The 13,937-nt window shown below is 40.5% G+C and overlaps 1 protein-coding gene across 1 annotated transcript in view; it reads left to right on the plus strand.

The window, feature by feature from the left end:
• PARD3 (par-3 family cell polarity regulator) overlaps window positions 1-13,937 on the plus strand; it is a 737,069-nt gene that overhangs the window by 407,677 nt on the left and 315,455 nt on the right. Inside the window, exons 7-8 of the mRNA XM_019528913.1 lie at window positions 3,126-3,217; window positions 6,717-6,800. Of these exons, the coding sequence (XP_019384458.1) occupies window positions 3,126-3,217; window positions 6,717-6,800 (176 nt within the window). The remainder of the gene's footprint in view (window positions 1-3,125; window positions 3,218-6,716; window positions 6,801-13,937) is intronic.

Consider the following 13,937-nt stretch of genomic DNA (forward strand, 5'->3'; position numbering starts at 1 on the left):
GCTTTAATGGCACTACTGATAGGTAAAATTATGCAGTTACTTTATTATACAGTATGTTCAAGATCTAATTAAAAACAAACCAACAAGAAAATAAGACAGGAACAGGTAAGGCTGAAGGTGAAAAGGAATTATGTGTACTTAAATATGTGATTCATGCATTTTAAATGTTTTGTTATTTTCTGGTTTTGGATAAATTGTGGTCCGATGATCATACTACATAAGAATCTGCCAAATTGCATAACTCCAGATATAAGTATCAGCATGAAGAGAGATAAAAGCAGAAAATTGTTTATTGCTGTGTGTGACTCCACATTCAACTACAGAGTTTTTCACTTGAATCTTGATATCATGCATGTGTCTTCTGGAAATATATTGATTTAAATTATGACCAGTCAATGATCTCTTAAAACAACAGCAAGGAACTTGACTACCAAAGTGCTACAATAAAAAGTAGTATTTTGGATGAGATTTTTTTCCGTTCAAAATTGTGATTTGTACATGTAACTATAATAGTGATATACATAAAGCACTGTGTAAGAGAGACATTTGGTTCTCATGTGACCTGTAACTACATAAATAATAATAGCTCCCTGATTTTTGAGCATTTAAAATGCAATTCACACATTTTGTATGTTATATTCAGTTTATACTATTTTGTACCTGCCTGTAATTTTAATTAGTCTGTGATACTTAAATATCTATATTGTATACAATTATACTGAGGATAAGTGAGTGCACTTTTTATTTAAATGCATGACTTTGAGGACAAATAAATGCTATCTTGTTATTGCATATTTGTGAGTTAGTGTTGTTATCCTTTACATTTAGTTTATGAACAACTTTTTCTGTATGGAAAATCTTATTTGGACTTCTTGTTTACATTAATAATCCAGTTCTAGGCAGGTTCAAGATGCTGGTTAACCTTTGAAATGTATTACTTGCCTGGTGCTTAAGAGAGATAGATGACTAAGAAGTACATATTAGAGCCTCTCAAAACACAGGATCATCAATCTTCAAGTAGCTTGGCTTCATGCAGTGCACTGCTATCCAGGATGTACAAAGCATATCTACAGCAGCTCGTAGAAGCTCGATGCATCCAGCCTCTTATTTTTGCAGACTCTCAGAGGAAATGTCAATTGGACGTTACTGACTGCCTCTGCTTTGCCTTAATATCTCTTCAATAATTTAATATATTGTCTAACTCTGTGCTGAATTCATACTCCATCACTTACCATTTTACTGATTGATGTCTTTGCCCATGGAATCTAAATCTATGCTTTGAAACCCTACTGCTTACAATATAATATTTCTGTTTGGTCACATGGGTAATTAAAAGCATCAATTTCTGTTGAATAACATAGTTATAAAAATGCTTTGGGTTCTCTCTTTCTAATGGAAGTTCTTTAATTACTTTGTTCTAAATTTGGAAGTTCTGTATTCCCAATTCTGACATTAAAAATTATAATACCAGTGAATAATGTATGTATTTTTAATTTGAGCTTCCAGAAAGTAAAATCAGTCTGTTAACATTAGAGTTCCTATTAACTCTTTGAAGTCATAAATACTCCTAGATTCTATTAATGAAGTTCTGCAGTAAGCAATACATATAACTCATTCTCAGGAACAATATACTATTTTGTGAGCTAACTTAGCATGAGTGATTCTATAAGTTTAAGAAATTTAAACACAATTGCAAAATACCTGTTACTTAATGACTAAGGGGTATATTCTGTGCAGTCCTACTTATGACAGTAGTACTAACTTGCTTACTTCAGTGGAGTTATATATGTAAATTAAGATTTGCAAGGTTGTGGTACAGATACGTCATTGATTTACACCTCATGTAAGCCGGTTTTGAGAGCGAAACATTGGCTTATGTTTTGGACCTACATATTTTAAATGAACTGTCAACTCATAAAACTTCATAGTTATCATTTCACTTGCTTTTACAAGTTATAACAAGATTGTTATCCAAAAGACATATACGTGCACAAGTATGTATGCACACACACACATTCTATTCTAATTTAATAAAGGGCTTAGTCCATCTGTCTGTCTGTAATGCTCTTTGGAGCACTGTGGTTGGTTACTGAAACCAGAGTGCTCCAAGAGTGTTATGGACAGGTGGTGGCAGAGTGTTACCATGAAGGTGGGGACAGAGGGCACGGAGCAAGGGGGCGAAGCCAGCGGTCATGGCTTCATCTGTCATCCCCGCCCTGCTCCCTGGAGGTGGTAGAGCACTGTTGTGATGCAGGGAATAGAGCGAGCGGGGTGGGGGAGGCTGTTCCCTCTCCTCTGTCCCCGCCATCATGGTGGCAAGCTGCTGCCTCCTGTCAGTAACACTCTTGGAGCACTCTGATTGGTTTCAGTAACCAATGAGTGTTTCAAGAGTGTTACAGACAGACAGATGGCCCTGCTTCTTGGAAGCGGCAACAGCACGGGGTGCTGGCAGAGGAGGATGGAAGGGATGGTGGGGCAAGCTTCCCCCCTCCCTCTGCTCCTGGGGGACATCAGCAGCGTGGAGGGGAGGCAGGTTAGGGTTAGCGTGCTTCCCCTCCGTTCCCACCCTCCATCATTCTTGACAGGCAGTTTGCTAGTGCAAACGTATTTTCCCTTATATTTTTAATTTGTTCACTTGCTGCTTGTGACAGAATATTCATTTTTTCACAGAGAAGTTGGTCAATTTTTTATGTGTCTATGCTGGTTTTTTGCAGAACAATACAGGGCCATGAAGGTGGCAGGGAAACTCTGAAATAGATACAGTACCTGATACTGCTGCTAACTTACCCTTTTAAAATTAACTAGAATTCAGATTGGCTGTCTCTCTTCATTTGAGTCGTTCAATAAAGTCCATAATAACCAGACCACAAGAATGGTTATTCATTAGTGAGCAGTGTATGCTTTACCTATTTATTTTATGTCCCTACTTTGTTAACCATACCTACCTTAGCATAGATTCTCCACACAGCATTTCATAATTTCATACGCATGAAATTACCTATCTTTTAGGTGAATATTACACAAAAACTTACAATGATAATATAGGTTAGTTGAGCTATTATTTCCATCTTGGATATAATAACCGTTGTAATTTGAACTGGAATATTTATTTTTTTTATGTACAGGATGAAGATGGGGCAGATGAGGACAGCAGTAGAGTTGAACCAGTTGGACATGCAGATACTGGTTTGGAAAATGCAACAAATTTTTCCCTGGAGTAAGTTGCTGGATATAATTGCATTTTTAATGTTTAAGAATCCACATAAAGTAGCAAAGAACTCTTGTGAATGAGCAAGAACACACAAAAATACACTTTTATTTGGAACTGCTCATAAGACCTTTTGCCCATTGAAACAATAATAGCTCTTCCCCTGTTTTGAAAATCATAATAGTAGAGATGTCACAGCATTGAACAGAATATCTTCAGATCTGTGGTGAGGTAGGAACTGGTAAATTTTCTACCTTCATAGAAGATAGTGAAAGAGGGAATGGGCTCAACTGGCTCTCTAGAAAATAGCAGTTGGATGTAAATGACATAAAGAACTCCCCACAATTTATAAAAGAGTTCAGAGGAAAAGTTTTCTGTGGCAATCTTGAATGTGGAAGGCCTACCCAAACAAGCAGAACTCCAAGCTGAACACACTTTTCTTTTCTGCAACTATCTTGAAGCTGCTCTCTGCTCTAGGGAAGGTTCAGCCAATTAGAATTTCACAGTGAAACCTAAAATGGAGCAAGTTTGGCCTTCTGAGTTTCATTTCAAAGAGAATGGCCCAGACTACATTTTGATATTGATTAGGACATGGCTTGTAATACTTTAACATTTTTTATGTTTGTCCTTTTATTGGTAGAAATACTGATTAGTGTAGGTATTAAAAATAGTGAATTAAGTGTATAATAAGCACAAGAGTATGGTATTAAAATTTAATGTTACATATATTAACAAATACTGTAATGTTGGCCACGTCTGCACGATATGCTGACTGTGCAGTGGCCTGATTACTACTGTGCAGTAGCGTCATGTGACAAAAAACAGGACACGACACTACCGTGTAGTCTTAGGCTACTGCGCAGTAGTGTCACAAAAAACATGTTGAGGCTACTGTGCAGTAAGTCGGGTGACTGTTTACTTAAGCACCAAATGACTGCTCAGTAAAAACTGTGGAGTCACTGTCTTGTGCAGATGCAGCTACTGTGAATTAAAAATGCTGTTTGCTAATTGGACTATGTAAAATATGCATCAAATTTAATGCCTCTTGTTTTTATTTTTGAATTGATTTTTATATGGACATTTTATCATGTGCTCCCTTTTCTTTTCTTTTAGTTTTTTTTTTATATCACACCTCTTCTGCACACTTACAGGTAAAACTCCTAAATTCAGAAGTGTAGTGGGAGCTTTTTTAATATTGTTGGAGGGCTTGCACAAGCACATGGGGAAGTCAGATTTAGGAGCAAAATTGGAAGGACTTCTGCTTGGATGGTTTGGTACACAGCAAAGAACATTGAAAGTCACTTAGAATGGATTGATTAGGACAGGGCAGATTTCTTTCCAGACCCATTTTAGGGAGCTAAACAATAGAAAAACAGTAGTAGCAGCAGAAGCTCTTCTTTAAGCTAAATTGAATGTGTGGCAAAAAGGATGCCTGCCCTAGTGGAAGCATAGAATAAGCTGAAGAAAAAAAAAGATTTAGTTATGATCTAAATAAGTCAGTTTTCATTCTTTAGGTGTCCTTTTAATAGATTCTGTGTAATTTAATGCCCTTCATGAAAGTTCTAGTTTCATCAAGTTGATCACAGTTACGGTTCTCTGCCCTCATCTTATTTGCTTAAAAGAAAACCAGGACCGAATGGAAAGAAAAAGTGCCCTTTGGAACGGGGATGTGTAAAGCAGAGGTGAAGAACAAAAGGGATCTCTTAGAATGCTTTCAGGACTTGAACAAAATTAGTTGGCTCCTGTGAGTCGTTTTGTGCAGCTCAGTGAAAACCTCTGACTAATGAGCAGTGAGGCTCAAAAAAAACAGAAAAAAAAGAAATAGAAAAAAAAAAGTTAGTGTGCCTGAAGACTCTGGTGGAAAATAACATTGGATACTCTAATGCTGTTAACTAAGTGGTTTGTTTCCCCGTATCTGGAAAACTGTATTCAGTTTTCATCATCCTATCCCAAACAAAGCACAGGAGACATGGAAGAGCTGTAGGGGTAGGTAATAAAAACAAAGTATGAAAGAACTTTCACAGGAGTAATTGGGAAGATGAGGATAGGCTTGATTAGACAACAAAACGTGTAAAAGGAAGAATAATTGTGTGAAAACATAAAGCAACCAATTGCAGACAAGCACAAGGATAAAACTCCCTCACTGGCGGGCTGTTCATTTATTCCATAATTGTCAGTTTTGGAGTTTCTTTAGCTGTCCGCTAAATGATGTGATACTGGCTCCTGTCAAATGCAGTATTCTGGATTAAATGATGTAATTTGGTATGGCAGTTCTGGATCTGATCCAGAAATGTTGATGCAAGTGGGCAATCTCTTATTGATTATCAGTTGGCATTGGATTTGGCCCTGTGTTCCTATGCAGATTACGGAGATGTAATCTTAGTATGCTCTCTGGAGGCAAGTCGCTTATCAAATGTACCATATATAGTATTGGATAATATTCAGAATGTGTGCTACACTACTGGTGGGCATAAACCACAAATTCAGATTTGAATCCAGACCTGAGATTTCCCAAAGTTATGTTGTGTATGGATGAGGGGGTTGGCTTAATCCATCTGTGGCTTGTAGCTGTATGGCTTTTTGGATCCTGGTTTAATCTTTCCTTGGTGGGGGAGGGGGATGTAAAAACAAAAGGGGGTAGCGAGTGTTGCTTAAGGTGTATAGCTTCTCAGCCTCTTCAAGGCTAAAATAAAGTATAGTAGATATTAGTATAACTTTTTTCTGAGATCATATTTTTTATTTAACCATCTTTTCATAAAGCAAATAGCAAAAATGAGAACTAAATCTGACCCTTTGCTTTGGAAAAGTGAGTTGGGGGTTTAATTTGAAGAGCCAGAATTAAGGATCTATATATACATAAGAGAAATAATTGTAGTAAACTTACTATATAATAAATAGAAATTTAAACAATCAAATGCTCTTCATATACCAAAAAGCAAAGGGACCAATTTAAAAACGCAAATGGCCCTCAAATTGGTTGATCTATTAGGTAATAAAGACTAGAGTAGATTAGTAACTATTGGGCAGTTGAATAAAGTATGATAAAGACATTAACAGCCTTTACAGCTTTTAAGGAAAATGACGTTCAATATTTACGTATTTTGGCTGTTATAGTACAGTCCAAAACTTGCATTTCATAGTGCTCTGAAGCATCTTTGATACAAAAATTAAAAGAAGACATATCTTAAATATATATACTAGTAACCTAAGGAAAACAAAAACAATGAAAACTTTATCGTTATTTTGCATTATGCAAGTCATATAGCAGATTAAATTTACTTAAAACTTTAGCTCATTTTCATTTGTTTTATTAACAAAATTATGTTTGACTGAATTCCTTTCATGCCATCAGACTAATATTCAGGTATGTAGTGTTTAACATTGCTTTCATCACCATTACTTAAGTTCTGGAATATGTTCTGTTTTTGTGTATGTGCGTTTTTATGTGGTTTTTTTGGGTTCATTTACGGTACATGTTCATGTTCCCTCATTCATCATTGTCTCACAGTGATATGGTAAAGCTCGTAGAAGTCTCCAACGACGGTGGGCCTCTGGGAATCCATGTAGTGCCTTTCAGTGCCCGAGGCGGAAGGTAATGTATTGTGTAGGATTTTAATTGAATCATAACTTGCTGTGTTTTATCTTATGCTAACACTTGTGTAGTTGCATTATATTTGTTTGAAATACAGCATAGTGTTTAGGACAAAGTTTTGTTGATTAAATAAATGTATCTCACCTCACATTGGTGCAAAGGCTTTATTTATTATGAAGTAGGGTAGCAGAAACTGACAATTTATTGTAGACCGTGTATTGTGATATCATGGAGTTACAAGGGTATGGACTATGTCTTAGTTATATTACTCCTTTTAATTCAGTCTTAATTTTATGTATCATTTTCCTTCTGGATCTGCCGTCATAATTTTCCAAAGTACAGTTTTCTGTAATACGTATCTTCATATCTATTTGTACCTTATAAGTTACATTGGGTGCATCTACACATTGACCTACAGCGACGTAGTGGTGTACTGTGTCACTGTACAGTGTGCTAGAACAACATAGAGGTCATGTGGGTCTGCATGTGATGGCCAGCTATGTCGCTGTAGCGACGCGTTCCCCTGGTAAAGAATGCCTCTATGGCAACCTAGTGGTGAACTGTAATCATGTGCCATGCACACGGCACAGCAAACACCCATACTGCACTGTGGTTTAGTACGTCCAAAAGGAAGTACTAAAGTACAGTGATGTGTAGTTGCGACCACTGAAAGAAAAATTTATTATTTGTGGTACTAAAGAGTGTCTTCTGTGTTTAAAAAGGTAAAAAGATAGATGTATGGAATGGGTTTTGAGATGTAAGAGCCTGTTGTCAAAGAATGAGCATTTTTTAAATTGCATTTTTGTCAAAAAGCAAGAATTCCTGAAGTTAGAGTGCCAGAAAAATTGCAGTACAGGAGATTTACATTCAAATACAGGTTTCCCTCAATTTATGTGCATTCTTTGTATGTGAATTCCCTCTTACGCAATGACCCTTTTTATTTCCCAAATTAGTTATATGTGCAGTAAATTCACTCTTACGTGGTCAGCTCTGGGGCTCTGCTTGTCCTCACTCACCTGAGCCGCTGGGCTGTGTCATGCCATGGTGCAGGCAGGTGGTGTTGGCTGCTCCCGGGGCTGCTGCAGCAGGGGCGGGGGTGAGTGGGGACAAGTGGAGGCCCAAGGCGTAGTGTGGTAAGTTTATAGGAGAAGGGGGAGAGGGGCATGGCACAGTACGTAGACTGCTCCTGGAGGTGCAGCAGGGAGCAAAACAGATAAAGCTGAGTGGGTGCAGGGTGTGGGATGGGGGAGTGCAGTTCTTGCTGCTACATGCACCCTGGAAGAGCTGCAGGCTGGTGGGCTGTGCCGGGCTGTTCCCGGTGGCAGTGTTGGGAGGCAGATGTGGGGGGGGGGGACTACAGTGAATTATGGGGTAGCAGCAGCTCCCCTCCTATTGCTGCGGCCTGCCCCCAGTGCTGGGAAGAGTCCAGTGCTGCCCTTGGTCCCAGCCTGTAGCAGCAGCCTGTTCTCCTCCTGCGTGCAGAACTGGGGGCGAGTGCCCCCCCCCCCCGGAAGAGCCTGGCACAGCATCCCAGCCTGCAGCCCCTTCTCGAGTGCGCGTAGCAGCAAGAGCTGCGCCCCCATGTACCATGCCCTGAACCCACTCAGTTTTCTCTGCTTTGCTGTCTGCTGTGGTCCTGGGAGTGGCCGACAGGCTGCACTGCACCCCTTCCCTTCCCTAGTCTCAGCCTTATTCCCTCCCGCCTTCCCCGTCGTGGGAACATATCCCTATTTCTTACATTGTAAACTGAGTTTCTTTTATGCAAATTCAATTCATGCACAGTTTTCTGGGAACACATGTACCGCATAAATCAAGGGGAAACCTGTATCATTTTTTAGATTTGTTAGTAAACAAACCACTACACTTATAAATGCAAGCTTTGCTTAGGTGAGACATTAGTATTTAGTATCCTTTAATCAAAACATTAATATGTGGAAAACTGTGTTACTTCTGCAGCAATTATTCTTTATTTTGTTGGATTTAAAGCTTTTAGGTGTGCTGAAAAAGGGATAATCCTTCAAGTATATAACTTGGAATTTATGCTGCGGAAGAAGATTATCTTTGAACCTAATTGCATTCACTATTTCTGCTCTTTAAGGGAAAAAGGGACTAAAATATGTATTTAAAGAATGTAATCTTGCATTACTTTTTGAAAGTATATTCTGTTCTTTACAAGTCTACCTAGCCAGTAGCAATTTCAGTTTAAATTGATTAAAGTGAATATCATTTACTGTATATTGAATATTTATATCAGCTGCTTTTCATACACTACTATGTTTTTCTTTCTGTATCGCATACCTATTGATGTGATGTAAAAACTTTACTTCTGGTTATTATTTTAAGCTAGTAGTGCTTCAGTAGCCACACTGACATGCAGTAGTATGACATAGCTATTAATTTTGGTGAACTTAAGACAGTTTTCCCTAAGGACTCCAAGAATGAAAAACAAGCTGCCATAATATGGTGACTGTCTCCTCCCGTGAGTGATTTGATGCTCAGTGATTTCAGTCAGTGGGATATGAGTGAGTAGCATTTCAATCACAATTTCACAAATAAAGGTGGTAGGTTGTGGTGAAGTTTGACCTTTTATACAGGTTGCTGGTCTGTGGCCACCTTAAGTGAAAAGAGAGGACCAGTTGGTTACTTACTTTTCACTGTTTAGTTTAATAAAGGTTTGATTTTTTTTTTTTGATTTTTTTTTTTTTTTTTTTAAACAGTCAAAGGAGTACTCCAGGGCCTCCTCTACATGTTTACAGATATGGTGCAGTTAACTGAAACCAGCTACATGTACAAAGTAGCTATCATGCCAAAAAACGGTCCAACCAGCTATAAGATTAGACTTTGAAAATGTGTATTAACTTTTAGCTGGTTGGTATCCAGCCTCAATTTACATTTGTAGCAGGGTCTCCCCTCTGCTGTGGCAGTTGCATCTCTCAGCCATGGGGGTGTATGGGGTGTCCCTGCAGCTGATAGCCCCTTAACTGAGGGGCTTCTAGTTGTGGGAGCTTGCTTTTTGCTGGTGCAGGGGGAGCCCAGGATTAGGTGTAATGGGATCTATTGTGCAATCCCACAATCACACCTTCTGCCATGCATGTGTCACATGGCAGGAAGCACAGCTGAGTGGATTGCACATTAGATCACCTTATGCCTTTACCTGCATGAGTAGAGGGGCCCTAGATCTCTAAAATGCATAAAGATTTTTCTTTAATAGGGGAAGAGGCACTAGAATTACAAAACACTATGAGTTGTAAAAACCACAAGTTTAGTACTTAATTTGTACCTACTAAAAATAGATGACACATTTGTCAATTACAAGCTGCTGCATGGTTACTTGTGAAAGATATTGCTACCCTATAATATGAGCAATACTAATGAAAGTTGTATATTTAATTTGGCTTGTCAACCTACTAAATTTTTTATTATCTTAAGCTATTAACACTATACCCATGTAAATCTGTCTTTGAAATTGAAGTGTATTGGAGATATTTTCCTTGTAACACTGAGTTTTATATGGTATTTTAGTTGTATGAGATTTGTATAATAAAAACATTGCAATCTTGCAAGTCCTTATTCAAAGGAATAGTTTCTTTCAGTTAGCTGGACCCCTTCTGACTCAATGAAGTGTTGCAGGCTGTTACCATGATTTTCAAGACTAAGACACAAAGTTCAAACTTCTTGTATTGTACATAGTGCTCAGAAAAAATAGGGTGATTTACTTTTTAGGACCATCAGAGAGATGTTAATGTGTCAACAGTCCTATGTCTTATAAGCTTTTCTTCCATTTTTCCTTGGTTTTAGATTTTGTTACAGTTTTAATAAAAGTGAATGTCTGTAAGAAATGCCACACTGAACTTAGACTTGGACAGATGTAAAGGAGCTGAAAATAAAACCGTTTTCTACCAGACTAATTCAGATATTTAAATCAATCGACCTTTGGTTAAATTCTATAATAATACCTGGAAGAAAAATATAAACAATTCCAGGCTGTATTGCAGGGAAGTCAGAACCCATGATACTTTGCAGCTATTTTGACAGCAGTATCCAAAATATTGTTTATTCACAGCTCCTTGTTGCTTGTCTCATTTCCCCTAACATTTTGACAATTTCTACATCCCTAATGGTACAGTCCCTCTCATCCACACTTAATCTTTAAATGCAAACTTAGGAAGATTCTAGTAGTGTTTATCTTAGGCTGATGACCTTTTTTCTTGTTCTCTTTCTCAGTTCATTCCTTATTCCATCATTCTCAACTTGGACAGAAACTATTTCTTGTACTCGTGCTCAACCTTTTGAAAAGCTAGATAATGTGTGAGCTAAACCTAAATGTTTTGAATTAGCAAAATCTCATACAGCTTTTCACAAGTATATAAATTAAATCATTACAAAAGGTTAGATTTTGATAAATATAAGGTTAAAACTTGGTTGCAATGGCACTAGTTACTTTTGTATGTATTTTACCATCACTTTTAATATATGAGCACAAACATGAATGAATATATCTTAATGCTGCTTCTGTGAGAGTGCAGTGTTGTTATCCCCATTATAATCGAGACATCTGCTGGGACTGAAACCCAGCGGTGCACAAGCAGTCCTCCAGGGCAATCTAGTTATGGATGATGCAGGGAAGTATAAAGTGTTTTTTTGCTTCAGTTTTCACAAATAAAGGCACCTGTCATGACTAGTGCAGTTGGCAGCGAAGATAGAGAAGGAGATGCATAGCCTAGAGTGGTAGAAGAGCAGGTTAGGGTTTACTTAGCAAAGCTAGCTGCTTTCAGACTGGATGGGGATGCACCTTGGAGTACTAAAGGAATTGGCTGAAGTAATTTCAGAGCCACTGTCTACCCTCTTTGAGAACTCAGTGAGGTCCCAGATGACTGGAAAAGGGTCAATATATGCCTGTGTTTTAAAAAAAAGGGAAGGAGGGGAATGTGGTGAACTCAGACAAGTCAGCCTGACCTTGAAATCTGGAAAGATCATGGAACAGGACCCCAAGGAATCTGTTATGAAACACCTAGAAAAGAGTAAGGAAATCAGTAACAGCCACCATGGATTCACCAAAAGCAAGTCATGCCAGACCGGATGAGAGGAGAGCAGTAGCTCTGTTCTACCTGGACTTTAGCAAGGCTTTTGATGCTGTCTCTCCCAACATTCTCATTAACAAACTAAGGAAATACAGACTAGATTAAAGTAGTATAAAGTATAGAATCATAGAAAATTAGGGTTGTAAGAGACCTCAGGAGGTCATCTAGTCCAACCCCTAACTCAAAGCAGGACCATCCCCAAATAAATCATCCCAACCAAGGCTTTGTCTAGCCATGTCTTAAAAACCTCCAATAATGTAGGTTCTACAACCTTTCTGGGTAACCTGTTCCCTGTGTCATAGAGCAAGTACTGCTAGAAAGACAAAATGTACAGGAAGTGTGGCATCCCAAGGAACAATCTGGGTTGGCAGCAAGAACTTCCTGGTGTTGCAGGAAAGCAACAAAGGTAGACCCCCCACTCTTGCAGGGATAGTAGTAAGATCGTCACTTCTTTACTGTAAACAGGTCTTTATAGAAGTTCCAGTAAATACTGTTGTTTCTACACCACACTTCATCAACATACTACAGATTATATGTAGCAGCTCATTCACTCTTAGTCGGCTCTTCAGTCAAAAGCTACCACTTCACCAGCATCTGTGAGAGTGTTAGCACTGGACTCTGCCTCTGCTCTTTGCAGCCTTAGGGAGAGGTGATAGCCATGAGTCGTAGGCTAGGGACAGACATTCAAAAAGCCTGAGCCTGAATTAATTCAATCTTTGCAGGTTAGTTTAACCTGCATAGATTAAACCAATTTACAAGTGAATTTCCAGAATTCACTTTTGATTCTGGAAATGGAAGCACATGTCTGTAGTGGCTCAGGTTAGAAGCTGGAGGGGGAGGTGGGGAGCAGTAGAGCGAGCCCTCCCTTCCTTTTGCAGCAGCCACAAGGCTGGAGGGAAGCTGACCTGGGGGCCGTGGCCAACCCCATGGCAGGCTGCTAAGTATGATTGGGGAGGGGTTTAAACACCCCCTTCTGGTCTGTAGGAACCCCAGCTGGGGTGTTTCTGGAGTGGGGGAGGCAGCCCTTGCCAGGCTTGTCCTGGGAAAGAGATGGAAACAGCCCTTGCCAGGCTTGTCCTGGGAAAGAGATGGGGACGTGGCCAGACACAGGCCTGGGCAGCACGTTAAGCAAAGTGGGGGCAGGGAAGAGGACCAAACTCCCCTGTCTCCCCTCTCAGGCATGGGCAAGGGATCTTTGTGGCTTTCCCCTCTGCTTGCCTGTTGGATGGTGTGGGGCCGGGCCAGAGTTGGCCAGCACAACCCCATCATCGGCCTCAGGCTGAGCCTGGGGCTACAGCTGTGGGGCTGAGCCAGGCCAGCCTGCGGGTGCTGCTGAGGGCAGGCATGGAGGAGCAGCCTGAGTTTAAGCCATGGGGGCTGGACCCTTCCCAGAAGGCTGCAGTTTGGGCTGGGGCTTCAGAAACTGCTCCGGGGTTGCTCCCAGCTGCCCACGCCTAGGCTGGGCTGGGCTGTTATGGAACTGCACCTGGCTGGGAAGGGCCTGGCCTGGCTGGGCCGTGGAGACAGGGCCCTTCCCAGCTGGCCAGGCAGTGATGCAGAGGTAATGCTGTTGTAGCTGCAGGTGAGTGCCTTGGCAGCTGGACTGGCCATGTGGGATATGTTAAACGTGCTTGCAGCTACCCACGCTAGCTTGGAGGTGCTGGTGGGTCTGAAGTCTGGCAGCCACCCACCATGGAGGCTTGTATGCCCAAAGCCACCATGCCCCCTGTCCATCACGATGCAGCACCCAGCCAGCTGCTGCCTCCCCGGAAGCAGTTCGCTGGCGGGGCTGTTCTGTGTCCTTTGTCTCCAGCTGCTGCTGCCACCCCCTGCCCTGCTTTGGGTGGGTGGGAGGGAAGCTTCAGCCTGTGTTCTTCTGTCCAGCACATGGAGCTCTGGCTTCAGCTCCTGGCTGCCTTCAATCCACTCCAACCACCCAGTGCAATGGGCAGCCTCTGTGGGTGGGCAGAGTGAATGGAAGGTGGCCAGGAACAGGAACTACATCTCCACATGCTGGGCAGAAGCTCTCCCCACTCCATCACCCACCACCCGGAAC

This window comes from Crocodylus porosus, unplaced genomic scaffold (assembly GCF_001723895.1).
Source record: "Crocodylus porosus isolate Cpor-Errol unplaced genomic scaffold, CroPor_comp1, whole genome shotgun sequence".
Lineage (NCBI taxonomy): Eukaryota > Metazoa > Chordata > Crocodylia > Crocodylidae > Crocodylus > Crocodylus porosus.